Source organism: Lagopus muta, chromosome Z, assembly GCF_023343835.1.
Source record: "Lagopus muta isolate bLagMut1 chromosome Z, bLagMut1 primary, whole genome shotgun sequence".
Taxonomy (NCBI): Eukaryota; Metazoa; Chordata; class Aves; order Galliformes; family Phasianidae; genus Lagopus; species Lagopus muta.
The window spans coordinates 63,137,576-63,152,647 of record NC_064472.1 but is presented as its reverse complement, the minus strand read 5'-3'; the positions used below and the strand labels follow the sequence as shown (position 1 = coordinate 63,152,647).

The 15,072-nt window shown below is 40.3% G+C and overlaps 1 protein-coding gene across 4 annotated transcripts in view; it reads right to left on the bottom strand.

Moving 5' to 3' along the window:
- Positions 1-97: 97 nt before the first annotated feature.
- ACOT12 (acyl-CoA thioesterase 12) overlaps positions 98-15,072 on the bottom strand; it is a 31,266-nt gene continuing 16,291 nt past the window's right edge. For all 4 annotated transcript variants that reach the window (XM_048931226.1, XM_048931227.1, XM_048931228.1 and 1 more), the window contains 9 exons: positions 14,917-15,036; positions 14,104-14,254; positions 12,393-12,448; positions 11,902-11,962; positions 10,393-10,476; positions 6,740-6,873; positions 5,195-5,329; positions 3,969-4,095; positions 98-698 (listed from right to left, as the gene is read on the bottom strand). In XM_048931226.1, the coding sequence (XP_048787183.1) occupies positions 564-698; positions 3,969-4,095; positions 5,195-5,329; positions 6,740-6,873; positions 10,393-10,476; positions 11,902-11,962; positions 12,393-12,448; positions 14,104-14,254; positions 14,917-15,036 (1,003 nt within the window). In that variant the 3' untranslated portion in view covers positions 98-563. The remainder of the gene's footprint in view (positions 699-3,968; positions 4,096-5,194; positions 5,330-6,739; positions 6,874-10,392; positions 10,477-11,901; positions 11,963-12,392; positions 12,449-14,103; positions 14,255-14,916; positions 15,037-15,072) is intronic.

Genomic DNA, 15,072 nt, shown 5'->3' with positions numbered 1-15,072 from the left:
AAGTTAGTTCATGCAGAATCCTGCTGAGAACGCAGAACTAACACCAGACAACAAACTTGAGCTCAGAACTGGATACTTGAGGACAAGGCACTGAGGCTGTGGGTTTGGAACTTCACATTTCTTCACACAGACAAACTACAAGCATTAACAGATGACAAACATTTGCTGTAGGGCGTAGTAGATGAACATGTAATGCACATGCAAGGAGTTGGGCAAACTGAGCAGAGAAGTGGACAAGTTACTTGGTAGTACCAGTCCTCTGCGTATTAGACTGATTAGTATTTACTAATTTAAAATTAGTAACTGGTGACTGGATGTCACCAGGCCCAATCCAACAATGAAATACAGATTTAAGAGCAGAATTTGTGCCTTAATCTTTTTTTTAATAGAAAATTTGAATTTAGAGCATGCAGTCTAATCCTAATTTGACACAAAATCCAGCTCTAGTCCACTGTCAGCTGCGTGACTCAAAGTAACTTGTAGAACAATTAACACATATGCAAAAACTTAAATTAATACTGCTTGACAGTTTCTCACACTCTTTTCACAACTTTGTGTTAACTTCAGCGCTTGCTGCCCTTCAGCTCCAAGAACTTAATACACTCCGAAGCTGTGTCTTCAATGGTGTTTAATGAGCCAGTAAGACCTGCAGCTAAGTAAGGCATAAGACTTGATGTCATTTGATTGAAGTAGTACACCTGTTTAAATAAAAACAATATAAATTAAGAACCCTGGACTGCAATAGTTAGCCCTTTTATTTCAGAGACTAGCTGAGAATCAGAGTTTCTGTGGGTGAGAACAGATGCACATAAGCACTAGAAGCACTGTGAAAGTGAAAGCAAGGCTCAGCAAAAAGACTCTATAGTCTTACAGTAATCAGAATGCCAGGTCCTAAAGAATATACATACATATACACAGGAGCTCAGCAGGAAACACTGTCTAATCTGTTAAATATATCATGGAATTCACTGAGAATGGAATTCACGCCTTCTTTACATCTGCCCTTAATAGTCAGACCAGCTATCTTCAGGGCACTTTGTGCCCTGATCTGGATATCTGGGCTGACATGCAGCATATCTCCCCGGAGATCGAGGTGGAGACAGAGAGCTCCTCCTCCATCCGGACAGTCACAAGTCCATGGGACCGGATGGGCTTCATCCTAGGGTGCTGAGGGAGTTGGCGGGGGTGATCGCTAAGCCGCTCTCGGCTATCTACCAGCACTCCTGGTTGACTGGAGAGATTCCAGAGGATTGGAGGCTTGCTGATGTGACTCCCATCTACAAGAAGGGCCGTAAGGAGGATCCGGGGAACTACAGGCCTGTCATCCTGACATCAGTGCCAGGGAAGGTCATGGAACAAATCCTCCTGGGAGAGATCACACAGCTTGTCCACGGGATCAGGCCCAGCCAGCATGGGTTCATGAAAGGCAGGTCGTGTTTGACCAACCTCATCTCCTTCTACGACTGGGTGACCAAACTGGTAGATGAGGGAAAGGCAGTTGATGTAGTCTACCTAGACTTCAGCAAAGCCTTTGACATGGTCTCACACAGTATCCTTCTGCGGAAACTGGCTGCCCATGGCTTGGACAGTTTTACACTCCGAAGGATAAGGAACTGGCTGGAGGGCCGTGCTCAACGGGTGGTGGTCAATGGAGTGAAGTCCAGCTGGAGACCTGTTACAAGTGGTGTCCCCCAGGGGTCGGTACTGGGGCCCATCCTGTTCAATATCTTCATTGATGACTTAGATGAAGGGATTGAGTGTACCCTGAGTAAGTTTGCAGATGACACCAAGTTGGGAGAATGTGTCGATCTGCCTGAGGGCAGGGAGGCCCTGCAGAGGGATCTAGGTAAGCTGGATCGCTGGGCTGAGATGAATGGGATGAGGTTTAATTAGGCCAAGTGTCGGGTTCTGCACTTTGGCCACAACAACCCCAGACAGCGTTACAGGCTTGGGGATGAGTGGTTGGATGATTGTGAAGGGGAAAGGAACCTTGGTGTGTTGGTTGATGCTCGGCTGAACATGAGCCGACAGTGTGCCCAAGTGGCCAAGAGGGCCAACGGCATCCTGGCCTGCATTAGAAATAGTGTGGCCAGCAGGAGCAGGGAGGTGATCATCCCCCTGTACTCAGCACTGGTGAGGCCGCACCTCGAGTACTGTGTTCAGTTTTGGGCCCCTCACTACAAGAAAGACACTGAGGCCGTGGAGCGTGTCCAGAGAAGGGCAACGAAACTGGTGAGGGGTCTGGAGCACAAGTCTTATGAGGAGCGGCTGAGAGAGCTGGGATTGTTCAGTGTGGAGAAGAGGAGGCTCAGGGGAGACCTCATTGCACTCTACAACTTCCTGAAGGGAGGTTGTGGTGCAAAAGGGTCTGGCCTCTTCTCCCAGGCAAATAGTAGGACCCGAGGAAATGGCAAGAAGTTATACCAGCGGAGGTTTAGGTTGGATATTAGGAGAAACTTTTTCTCTCAGAGGGTGGTCAGGCACTGGAATGGCCTGCCCAGGGAGGTGGTGGAGTCGCCATCCCTGGCAGTGTTCAAGAGGCGCCTGGATGAGGAGCTATGAGAGATGGTTTAGTAGCTTGTGGCACTGATAGGAATGGGAGGGTGGTTGGACTAGATGATCTTGCAGGTCGTTTCCAACCTTGTGATTCTGTGAGTGCCCCAAGTTAGAATGGACACATGAGGATCATCTAGTTCACCTCCCACAGATGTGTTTCACCATCAATACCGTTGCCTGAAAAGAGAGTCTCAGCCAGTGAGAGATACTCAATGTTTTCAGAAATACACTTTCTTAAATTAAAAAGTTAGGAAGTTGGAAAACAACAGAGGAGAGAGACGTTGTTGCTTGTCCAGGGACAAGGTTCAGATTGCATAATTACAGACAGAGAAACTGAACATTAAATGAGAACTTATTCCCTGGGCATCCTCTGTACTCAGTGAGGGCAGACAAGCACCAACAAACATCAGGAGAATGCACACCCTTCTAGAAGCTTATTTTATGATTAATTGAACTACCCAGAACAGATTCAGGCTGGGCCCAGAATGGTTTGAGAGCAGCCTGAGCAGAAGAATTTGGGGGTGTCCGTTGATGAAAGACTCAGCATGAGCAGGCAGTGTGCGCTTGCAGCCCAGAAGGCCAACAGTATCCTGGGTTCCATCAAGGGAAGTGTGGCTAGCAGGTCAAAGGAGGTGATTCTGCCCCTCTACACTGCTATCATGAGACCTGGAGTACTGCTACCACTTCTGGGGCCAAACACAAGGACATGGAGCTGCTGGGTGGGTTCAGAGGAGGGCCACAAAGATGATCAAAGGGCTGGAGCACCTCCCCTACAAGGACAGGCTGAGAACTGGGGCTCTTTAGCCTGGAAAAGAGAAGGCTCTAGGGGGGACATTGTAGCAGCCTGCCACTATCTGAAGGGGCCTACAGGAAAGCTGGGGAGGAACTTTTTGTAACACTATGCAGTGGCAGAACAAGGGGAAAAGGCTTTAAACTGGAAAAGGGGAGATTTAGACTAGATGTAAGGAAGGATATAATTCTTTACTGTGAGGGTGGTGAGACACTGGAACAGGTTGCCCAGAGAGGCTGTGGATGCCCCCTCCCTGGAAGCATTCAAGGCCAGGCTGGAAGGGGCTGTGAGCAACCTGGTCTAGAAGGAGGTGTCCCTGCCTATAGCAGTGAGTTGAAACTACGTGATCTTAAAGGTCCCTTCCAACCCAAACCATTCTATGATTCTCCAGAGCTGCCAGTCTCTATTTAGTGCTTAGTTTGACTTCATTCCTAACTTTCACACTGGCTGAATTTGGGCAAAACAAATTCCACACAGTGGAATAAAGATAACCTAACAGATGTCTGGATAAACTGATTCCTTTATTGTTACTACTGTTCTAGACTGTCAGCTCAAATAAGATCAAATGCACATGCAGCACCAAAGGAAAGGAGGCACAGATGAGGCCTTCAGAGCAACTCACCCTACAGGAGCTGCTGCTGTCACTGTAGATCTGGAATCCAGCACACAGGATTTCACTTCTGCAGTGTTCAGAAGAAGTTGGCACAGATGTCAGGGTTACTGACTTCACAGCTACTATGTATGGTTCACTGCAGTGCAAGCAGAAAAACATAACTTTTTTTTAAAAAAATATATTTAAAAAAAATGCATGTAAAGGACCTCAACTACAGACGACAAAATTTTTTTATTAGATGTCATTTTTATATTAAGGCAAGCATGCTCCTGTATGCTTAAAACATGTAAAAAAGCTCATTTATCTTGAAAATGCTTTGTTACTGACTCAAATTGTGAGGACTTGTGTGAAAAGTAAAAGAATGATCGCTACAACACATTTCCTTTCTGTCTGGCTTTGTGGTTTTTTTTTTTGTGGTGTTTTTTTTTTTTTTCCCCAATTCCCCCAACTCCTCATGAACCAAGTTTACAGCATCAGGGCCTTAGTTCATGGATAGACACGGATATGGTCCCAGCACTGACAAACCAAATCCAGGTTCCCAGATGTGGAGAAAAGAATCCAAGCAAGGTACAGAATAGAAGTGATGTACCATTAACATGAAGAATTGTAGAATATAAAAAATTACAGTGAAAATAAGGAATAACATACACAAAATAGACTAAACAGCCCCATTTATCCATGTTTCAATATGCAAGAACAAAAGGAAATCTAATGAAAAATCAATCTATGTTAAATCAGCAGATTTCTTTAAACAACATTTAGCAGCAACATTTTCTGACACAATAAATGTATCACACTGAGGTATTGGTGAAGTCCAAGCATTTCCCTAATTCTTCCAGAACTACATTAAATGAGACTACAAAGTAATTTTTTAAAAAACAAACTCTCAATCATGTACTTCTGGATCTGAACATGCTTTGCCAAGGTGCCGTTTGGAACTCAGGCCTGTTTTCTGTCATGATACACCACTCCTGAAGAGTCATTATCAGACAAGCAATGCTAGAATATGCTAGAAATCTGGGCTGCTTTGAACTCACTTCATTGTATGTCCACTTTGCAAAATAGATCTGTCTGTGCAGTCTCAGGTATCCATGTATATTTTAAAACGGCCGCTCATCTGATTTATCTTAAGAAATTAAATATCTTTGCCATCAAACAACAGGCTTGGTGGAGGTCAGCAGCAATTCAAATTATGGGTCCAGAGCTCACAGCTCAACTTGAAGTTCTGTGCTCACCTGGGCTCAAGAGGTTGCCTTCGAGACACAAGAATCACAAAGTCCCTGGGCTGATGGCCACTCATGTGTGGAGGTGGTGAGGTAACGTAATATATTTTGTCCTCTTCACTCACAGCCTGTAGGACTTCACAAGTTCTGCAAATGCATTTAGTACACACATGTAGTACTTGTCATATGCAGCAACAGCTCTTATGAAAAGTAACTGAACAACATGTATTCCAGCCTAAAGTTCAATGTATAGTTTTCCTGCTGATGCAGAAAACATGTGACAAGAATACAGAGACAAAATATCTAAGTTCTAATGCAATCCTCACCTGACACAACATTTCTGGTCCACAAAACTGGAAAAAGTGCTGCGGAATGCTGGAGCAAGGTCTTAAAAGCCCATATTTTGCATACTAATTCCTATTTGGAATAAAATTAGCTTTCATGCCATTATACTTGCTGACTGACCAAATACTGTCCATTTGACATATCACAGGAGTGACAATTAGGAAACATTAGCAAAATTTTATTCAAAGTGTGTTCTGCTGCATTCAGAAAGGGCCACCCAGTAGGATGTACTCTTTCTTGAAAGTACTGATCACTAACTCTAAGTTTCCTGTACAAAAAAAGAAACCCCAGAATTTTCCTTTGCCCTGGCAATAACTGATTTCACTTCAGCCTCTATTGCCTCAGCAATAAATGCCACTAAGTTGGGGTTCCATTTTCACTACTAAATTGGGTTTCAATACAGCTGTAAGAAATCCAAAATTCTGGCTCTACATATGGAAAAGCAACAATTTTCTTCAGATTTCATTTTTTCAAGCCATTTATGTGGCAGAAAATGACAAATTTTAAATATTCCTATACTTTCACTTATTTTCACTCTGTAATATAAATATTCCAAGGCAGAATAATTAACTGAAAAAGCTTCTACTTTAGGAAAACATTTACTTACTTAAACTAGTATCATATAAATTCAATTGCCTCTGGTCATCATTCTACACAATATAAGGCAAATTAAGAAAACACCTTTTACAGATATTTTGAAACCCATTCAGGCACACTTTGGAAGATATTACTTTCCTTAAGATGTACATTTTGAAGATCTTAATTTCTGGCATTCTCACTTTGTGTGATGAAGCTAAGCATCATCATCATCCCAAAAAGGACAAACACAATGGAGTTTTCAGCTCTGGCTTGCTTCTCACAGTGTCTACCATATATGGACATCCAGTTATATACAACCTTCTTGTTAACCCTTCTAATATACAATTATCTAGGCACGGAATTTTGTTCGTTTTTGTGAAAAGTAACCTCTCTCCCAGCTTTTCTGATGAGCCAGGGCAAACTTAATTTTAAACTAGGTTTTGGAGAAATTAAATTTTGTTTTCAAGGGAAAAAGGCAATCCATATTTTGACTAATGAATTTTTAATGACAACTTCCTACAGCACTTTAGTCTTAATTAGGTAGAAAAGTGTCAACATCTCAAAAAATAAGTGCCTTGGAAAAGGTTAGTTGTCAGTGGATTTGAGCAGTTTTAAATAAAGGTAAGTTCTTACAAGAAATGTTTGTCCCATTGCTGGCAGTATGTGAAGTCAGACAAAAGGGAGAAAGCTACATGTGATGCTGTCTTCACTTGCATTTCTACTTTGAATGACAAGACATCACCATCCTCACAGGTCCATATTTTTATCTGAAAAAGTTAACAATGTATTAAAAACACGATTAATTTTACCGTACAATACAGCACAACGTAACGTGGAATACACTGATAGCACAGTGACATCACACAGTTTTAACTGCTTCAAGGTAGAGATAATTCCAGATACTGCAGATTTCAGAGTAGCATCCACTGGATGGGAAACTGGTGAGTAGAAGCAAGCTGGAGTGAGGCCACAGTACATGAACTGGGCATCCTTGCACTACACGTGAGGCAACACAGGTTTCAGCAAAACAAAATAAAACAAGCAACTGCTGTCACTGCCTCTGGGATTTTGGAACATATCCAGCAACCCTTGGCACTGAAGCTTTGGGACCTTATCTAGAGATATCCGAATGGAAGCAGATTTTTTGAAAAGCAGACTCTGTGTTTTAAGAGAGATGGTTTTAGACAATATATGAATCTCCTACTTCCCTGAGACGTCTCCTCAGTCTATGAAGTACAGCAGCTTGTCTTTAACAGATAGGAAGATGTTGGAACAGGTAGGTAGTAGAGTTCAACTACTGCAGCTCCCTTTGTCCACACAAATAAGTCACACACAGTACACCAAAACATTACTCAAAATGTGATTGTGCCTGCACTATCCTATGCTTGCACAATATTGTCCTGATATGTTGGGTCTGTATGTCTGAACCCTGTCAAGGAGGATTCAAAAGAAATAACTTGTATTAAAAAAGTACACATGACTCTTGCCCAAGAATGGGTTGGGTGTTCCACAAACCCTGTAAAATGGAAAAAAATGAGCAGGAGAGAAATAATAGATCTGTTAATATTAGATCTGTTAATTTGTTTTTCAAATCCTGTAAAGTTTTAACAGATTTTCATTTCTAAAAAATTCAAGCTTCATCATCTCTGCTGCTCTTTTTGCCAAGCTAAAAATTAGAAGTCCATGGGTTTACTAAGCATTCATGCAACAGACTCTGTGTGTTCATCTATTTTCGCGTTTTAGAACAGGGAAAAAAACCTAACCCAAAAAGTAAGCCAGCAAACAAGTCATACACTCTTCAAGACTTCAGAATCACAAAATAAAGTGCGAGTAGCAGCTGTTAAAACCTCGCTCTGTAAAGTGAATACTGCTAAGGACAGCATTATTATACAGACCTACAAGTCTTGTGGCTCTGTGTTCATGAGCTCACAGTACCTCCTTCTACTTTCAAAACCACTCAGCCAACCTGGGGTCACTCCAGGAAAAAATGAGAATACAAATGGACAAACTGCTTCAGAATATGCCTACAGCAATATTTCAACTCAAAACACTGTTCAGTCTTTGACAATCTTGTTTCCCATAATATGAATGTCTTCATGTACAGCACTGATCAGCAGTATCACCTGATTTCTATGGAAACATGATGTAAAGTTCTGAGATACAGCTTCGTAAGGGATATTCCTAGTGTCAGAGTTTACAGAAATGAACATGAAACTGCAACAAATGACCACATCGACAGTTCCTAAGACAAAAACATTTCATTACCTGAAGTTGCAGAAAGCCTTTCCTAGGACTGCACCTGTATCAACATGTAGTTAACTCAAGCACACATCTGAACATGACCAAAGGAGTTATAAAGGTTATGTTCAAGACTGGTTTCACTCACATTTCTTTTTTAAAGAGCAAATCTCATCCACCTGATGGGTTGAACTGGAGGTAACCACAGGTACATATGGGGACAAATATATCCTCTGCTTACTGCTGCCTGCAAGTGCATGTTAAGTAAGATGAAAAAGAAGACTCGTGGAATACACAGCGCACCAAAATGGAAGCACATCAAAATCCTCCTACAACCAGGAGGATTAACGCATTCATCCCAGAAAAAAATGGTACTGTGCTACCCTGAATCCTTGCCACTTCTCTAAGGAATATGTAATCACTGACGATGCCAAATTATGCAGAATGGCCTAGGAGAATGGGAATGGATGGCTGCTCTCTGTCCACTGACAGCATCAGTGTGCTGCCTGAGCCAAGATTTTGTTGGCTTTAAGATACACACTGCAATCAGTTGAATGAGCAGCAAGAAAAAACTGCTCAAGATCTTCAGTCTGAAAAATACCTGTCTCGGAGGCAGATCTTACCATCAGGACTATTTAAAGAAATCCAAAATGGTGAGAAAGTTCCAAACTGCATCAATATTATTAGTATTGCAAGGTATTGTTGCTTGGTGACAGAGGAGAATCAGATCATGTTTAAAATCAGATCATGTTTAAAATGCCATCTGGAACATATGTTTTTTTTTTCTGTATTAAGTCATTTCATCATTTGCAGCTAGTTCTATTACACATTTCAGGCATCTGAATTAAGAAAGAAATTGAGATTGTGGCAGTTCCAGTGGAAGCAGAAAGAAGTTTTCAACTGGATAACAATAAAGCATTAGCAGTTCTGAAAGTAATGCCCAATGTCTCGATCTGACTGCTTCTCCACCACAAGTGCTGTCATCTGTGCGGTGTATCTATCTACTGATGGTTTTAAACTACTGGAACAACATGCCTACAGAACGAGCAGTTTTGCCACCACTGAATACCTTCTGATTTACACACATACTCTTACATCAGCTGTATATTCACCAGATGTAAGAATCAGTACTGAAGTTTCGCTGACTGCAACATCCAGGAGGCAAGACAAACAGTTTGTAACAGTCTCTTCTTGCCTGAGAACACCTCTGAGTCTGCATGATCTTTAAATAATCTGCTACTCACTAAACATATTTCAGAAAACAAACCTTAATAGATTTTTCTCCAAAGTTTTCTTGCAGTTTTTCCAAACAAGTTAATCTCAACTTAAAACCAGTTCATATGAGATGTCTAGGAAATTTTGGCTTATGACATCAGTCCTAGCAGTAGAAGTGATTTGCTGCACACTTCAGCAGGAAAAGAACTTTAATAGGAAAAATGTAGGAAAATAGACACCTGACAGGAAAACTGCACATAAAAAGAACCAAATGATCTCCTGAAAAGACAGAAATTGAAAAATATGGTAAATATACTGCTGCCACTTGCCAACTGGCAATAGTCAAACCTACCTCAACATAACGTCTGCTGCTAAGAAATATTTTCCAGGCTATAAAGCTGGTGAAGGCAGCATATTACAGACTGCTACACATATTGCTGATAATTTTCTTTGTGAGAATCCCAAAAGATCTTCAACAGCACTGCCTACACATAGATGTCCAAGCCTGGTGTTTTACTAGAATCAAAGACTGGCAAAATCACAGAAGTACTTCACTTGTGCCAAAGAAAACCCTTCAGAAAGAGATGTAGTTTCAGTTGTGTTTTCACACTCTCCTCTTGCTCAAGCCCAATCATGACTTCCTGTAAGCCTGCTCTGTAGAGATCTCAAGTTCACTAGTCATGCACTCTAAGAGACTTCCATGCCACTTTCAGGTTGAACAGTGCTCTGGACAAATAGCTCTGCAGCCTTTTAGGGTACCTCTGGAAGTTTTGTTTTTCAATCCTAGGCAAAGTAAAATCAAACAATGCCAAGCCAATGCACCATGTACTTACGTTATTCAGTGTACTGGTTACTTCCCATCCCGTTTTTGCTGCCAGGTATGTCAGTGTAGCTATATTGCTGTAACTCATATATGCCTGAAATTTAAAATATATTTCTTATATATATATATATTCAAATGAATGGTAAAGGTACAATACACATTCCAGAAATGAGATGATCTTTTTTTTCATCATTACCCTTGAACTGCAGAAAAATGTACACTTTCCCATAAGAGTTTCCCTTCCAGAATACACAGTCCAGCAGTTTCTGAATTAAATATCTTCAGTAGCAAGAATATGCACTCACATGGCTGATGGCAAAATAACCCTAACTGAACAACTATAAAATACCACTTTGGGCTTCTTCAATTACAAATCACTGCAGTGAAACTGTGACCACCCGAAAGTTAATACAGGTAACCTCTGAGACTGCTAAATTAATGGTTTTGTCCATCTTTCTTCTAACTAATTAAAACCTACTGGAAAATTAACCTCCTCATTGCTATCAAGCTGTGGTCTACCATGGCAGTTGCTTTACAAAGCAGGCTCAGAACAGAGAAAGCGCAAACATATCTATTATTTATGCATGACTACACTGGATAGAGCTCTCTTTTAACTCTGTAAAAAGAGAACAGAGCTTCAGAGTCTTTAATGACAGGTTTTAATTCAATACCAAATAAATCTAAGTATCTCATTTTTAGCAGTGACTGCATAGTTATGTTTATTGTCTTGCAGAAAACAAATGCTGTGCAATATTAAGATTCCATACACAGAGATTCCACTGTTAATAGCAAATCACCTCCCGGATTATAATTCTCAATTATTTATCTACTTCGAGATGTAATAGAAAAAGATCTCGAAAATATTTCTGGGAGCCACTGAAAATTTAAATGCAATGAAAATTTACCTACAATTCCATGTTGAAACAACATTTTGGGTTTGTGCTCAAATTCACCTAAGCTCAGGTTCACCACTTTTTAGTTTACGGCACTGGCAGATTCTATGGCCTTGCATATCCAAGTCAGAAAACAGTTACCACTTTAGGCAGAGCATCTAGGAATGAACACATTTTCATCTTTATTTCCCACAGAAGTGAAGTTTACCTTATTTCACTGTTCACCTGTCTGTTTGCATTGCCAGGTCTTTCCCCCAGCTCACTAGACACAATAAAACCCCACAACTTCTGACAGCTTTTTAAAAGAGAGGCACAGTGGGACATAAATCTTCAGGAGACCTGTCTTCATTCCAGCTCTGCTTCTTAAGGGACTATCTGGTAAAAGATTCAATCTTAGAGACACATTTTATATTCTGTACAAAACTTACATCAATAGGTAAGAACCTTTTAAGAATGAAAGAAAGCTCATTTTATCACAGTCTTATTGATTCTTCCACAAATAACACAATACTTTGGTACAGCAGGTACAGTGTGGAAACTGACAGGGTCTGCACAACTCTTTTACACACTCAAAAAGTGTACAGTATTTTATTCAGGTAGAGGGTAGAACACAATCTAAAGATCACCTGGTTGCTTTTCTCCCACAGATCATAAGGTTTGTCTTCTTTAGCAGACAACATGTATTTTCTACAACAAAGTTAAAAGAAAAAAAGCAGAATGAAACAGTTATTTACACTTTCCACATATATATATATATATATATATATATATATATATATATATATATGTGCCCATATCAACCAGTTCTATAGGGTTAAGTGTCTTCCAAACGCTTTACAAATATTTTACCAATTGCCAACTGCAGGACAAGTTTGTGTAACTCCTTTTTTTTTCCCCAAAGAATATGGGGGAGACAAAAATAACCCCAAGAACAAAATGCTTATGGGATGAGTAGCCCCTAATAATTTGATACAACTAAGGCAGAACAGTCTAGACTGTTAAGCAACATAACAGTTATGTTTGAACAGACTTAAGACTTCTTTACAAATTATCGCTTTTTAGTGGACATATGGAAAATGAGTTTCCAAAGCAAATTTTCCCTGTTGTTCAACCGTACCTGGCTAGTCGAATTCTCTTTCGGGCAATAGCTCCATGGTATCGTCGCACACTGTCCTTTAAAAAGTCAAGCAGACAAGGACACATCTGATTATTTTAAGGGACACATGTGCATACAAAACAAACAAAGAAACAGACTAACTAAAAAATATAACAGATGGACAAACCCATGAACGCATTATTATTATATAAAGAACTGTACTATGAGGAACATATGGATGTTGAACTTTCCCCAGATTAACCTGATTCGGTTGTTTACTCTTGACTTGACAACATTCCCTTAAGTTACAAAATCAATCCAATTAAAAAAAATCATATCACAGCAGCACACTCCTAGCACTTTGGTCCTGACGCAAGGGCAGCCACACAGTGTACCACAATAAATTCTATTCCTTCTAAAATGTGGCACCTAACAAAATAGTCAATCCAACTCACCACCATCTAGTGTTCAAAGCATGCCAGACACATGGAAGAATTTCTGTTTCAGTGCACACTGACCTAGGGCACAGATGTGCCTTGCCTTTCAAGGCAGCAGGTCTTTCCCTTCCCTTACCACTGCTCTGCCGAGGAGTATTTTTTTTCTGAAGCATGGAAGTGAGCCAAGAGCAAAAACTGAACCAAACTGCTCAACAGGACTTATCACTCTGAAGGAACTAATACTCTGGAAAAAGCTTTTTGTTTCCTTTAAAGAGCTGACATGCATCTTTTACTAGAGTAAGCAGAATGTGTGGATTAGTGCATCTTAGCCTTTCTTATGTACAAACTAATAATTTCAGCTGCCATGTTCAGTCTAATAACCACTGAAGTTTAAATAACCTTGAGCGTGTTTTCCATTTTTCCTAGACTTGCTTGTATGACTGTGTGGGAAATGATCTTCTTATCTTGATGTTCAATTCGTGGATGCCCCCTCTAAGCCAGGTCTTTTAGGGAAGCACTGTTCTACTGGCACAAGCTAAGGTGCTGTTTTCCTCCTATTTTTTAAAAGAGTACGAGTCAGTCTTTCCTCTGGAAACAGTCCAAGAGTGAAGCAGGAGTGAACCTTATGACTTCACCTAATACACTGGATACCTTGATGTTTAAGAATAGTTTCATTTCTGCCTACACCGCTTTCTAAAAATCTCATTAATTAGAGCATTTAGTTAATGACAGGTGATAACAAATAATTCAAGAACAGTGCTTGTACTGCTCTCACTGCCTCTCTCAAGGAAACACGTGCTTCTGTTTCCACACCAAAAGAACTAGAAAGCTTGCCTGTGTCATGAGATTTGATTCCCAAGGTTTTTCTACTAACTCTATTTCTCATCTTTCTTAAGAGTTTCTAAAAATAAGAATTCATTTAACATTTCTGAGCTTTACCAGTTTCTTGCTGTCTGGGCATCTTATACAGTCACTGGAGACTAAAGAAGAAAAGTGGAAAATATGCACAGCAGATACTTCTCTCTTCATTCCCTAACTACAGAAGTTCTAATGACAACTACCTTCCAATGCACGTCTGTTTTGGATGTCTAAAGTAATAACAATTAATTTTGCAATCAGAGGTAAACACTTCATTTATAGGCTTTGTATGCTGCAAGAAGAAGCATTCCAGAGCCTTACTTAGCCCTTCCTTTCCCAGCAAGTCTACAGCGGCCACTTGTGTGACATGCAGAGTGCTAAGCAGGACCACATAATTCCATGCATACATTCATTCTAGTATAAGGGTAACAGCTGACCTTAGTAATAGGTTTGATTTTGGGGAAAGCGAGCAGCTCGCCTTTGTCATTCACGGAGTTAAAAATGAGATATGCACTGTTAATATGTCGTGCTTGGTTCTTGATCCATTCTTCACAGTTATAAGCCTCAACGCGAACACCAACCTCCACACTGAAATAAGAGCTCAAATTAATCACTGAACTACCACGAGTGATGCAAAAGTAGCTCTAGGATATACTAAGAAGGACTGCTGAACACTTTCGTGTGTTCACAAAGCTGTACTCAAATACTTCCTGCAGGAAACAAATAAATTATTCTGCATGGACAGATGCTTTTCACAGATTATAAAATAAAATAAAATAAAATAAAATAAAATAAAATAATAAAATAAAAGGTGACACTAGACAAATAGAATGAGTAAAAAGAGAATAAATTGAGCTAAATAGCAAAATATAAACACCAGTGAGAAAACTGAGCAAAAATTAGCAGGACAGCATTTATTTTACATTCAGCAGAAGCATACCATGAAGAGGCTACCTTCCTGTATGCACAGACCAAGGGATGAGAGTAGGCCTGAAAAAAGGAATCTGGAGGCTCTGGTGACAGGAAAGTAAATGTGGGCCAGCAGTGTGTCCTGGCAGTCAAAAGGGCAAACTGTATGCTGGGGTGGAACATGCACATACATAAGCACATATTTATAGATACATCTTTCTAAGTTCCATTTGCAAAATACTTCATTCAGTAAGGCAAAGCCAACTACCAGATGAAAATCTGAAGCATGCAGTTAGGTAGGTGCTGGAGAATTCAAGGAATAAGTATATGAAGAGGTTTACCTATTTTGAAATGTATTGTTCACAACTGCATTGAAGACAAGGCGGTCACCCACAACAGATGGACCCCAGAACTTAAACATACTGACAGATTTCAAGATGGGATATGAACGACAAAGGCGACTGAAAAAGAAAAAAAAGAGGCAGAGAGCAAATTAT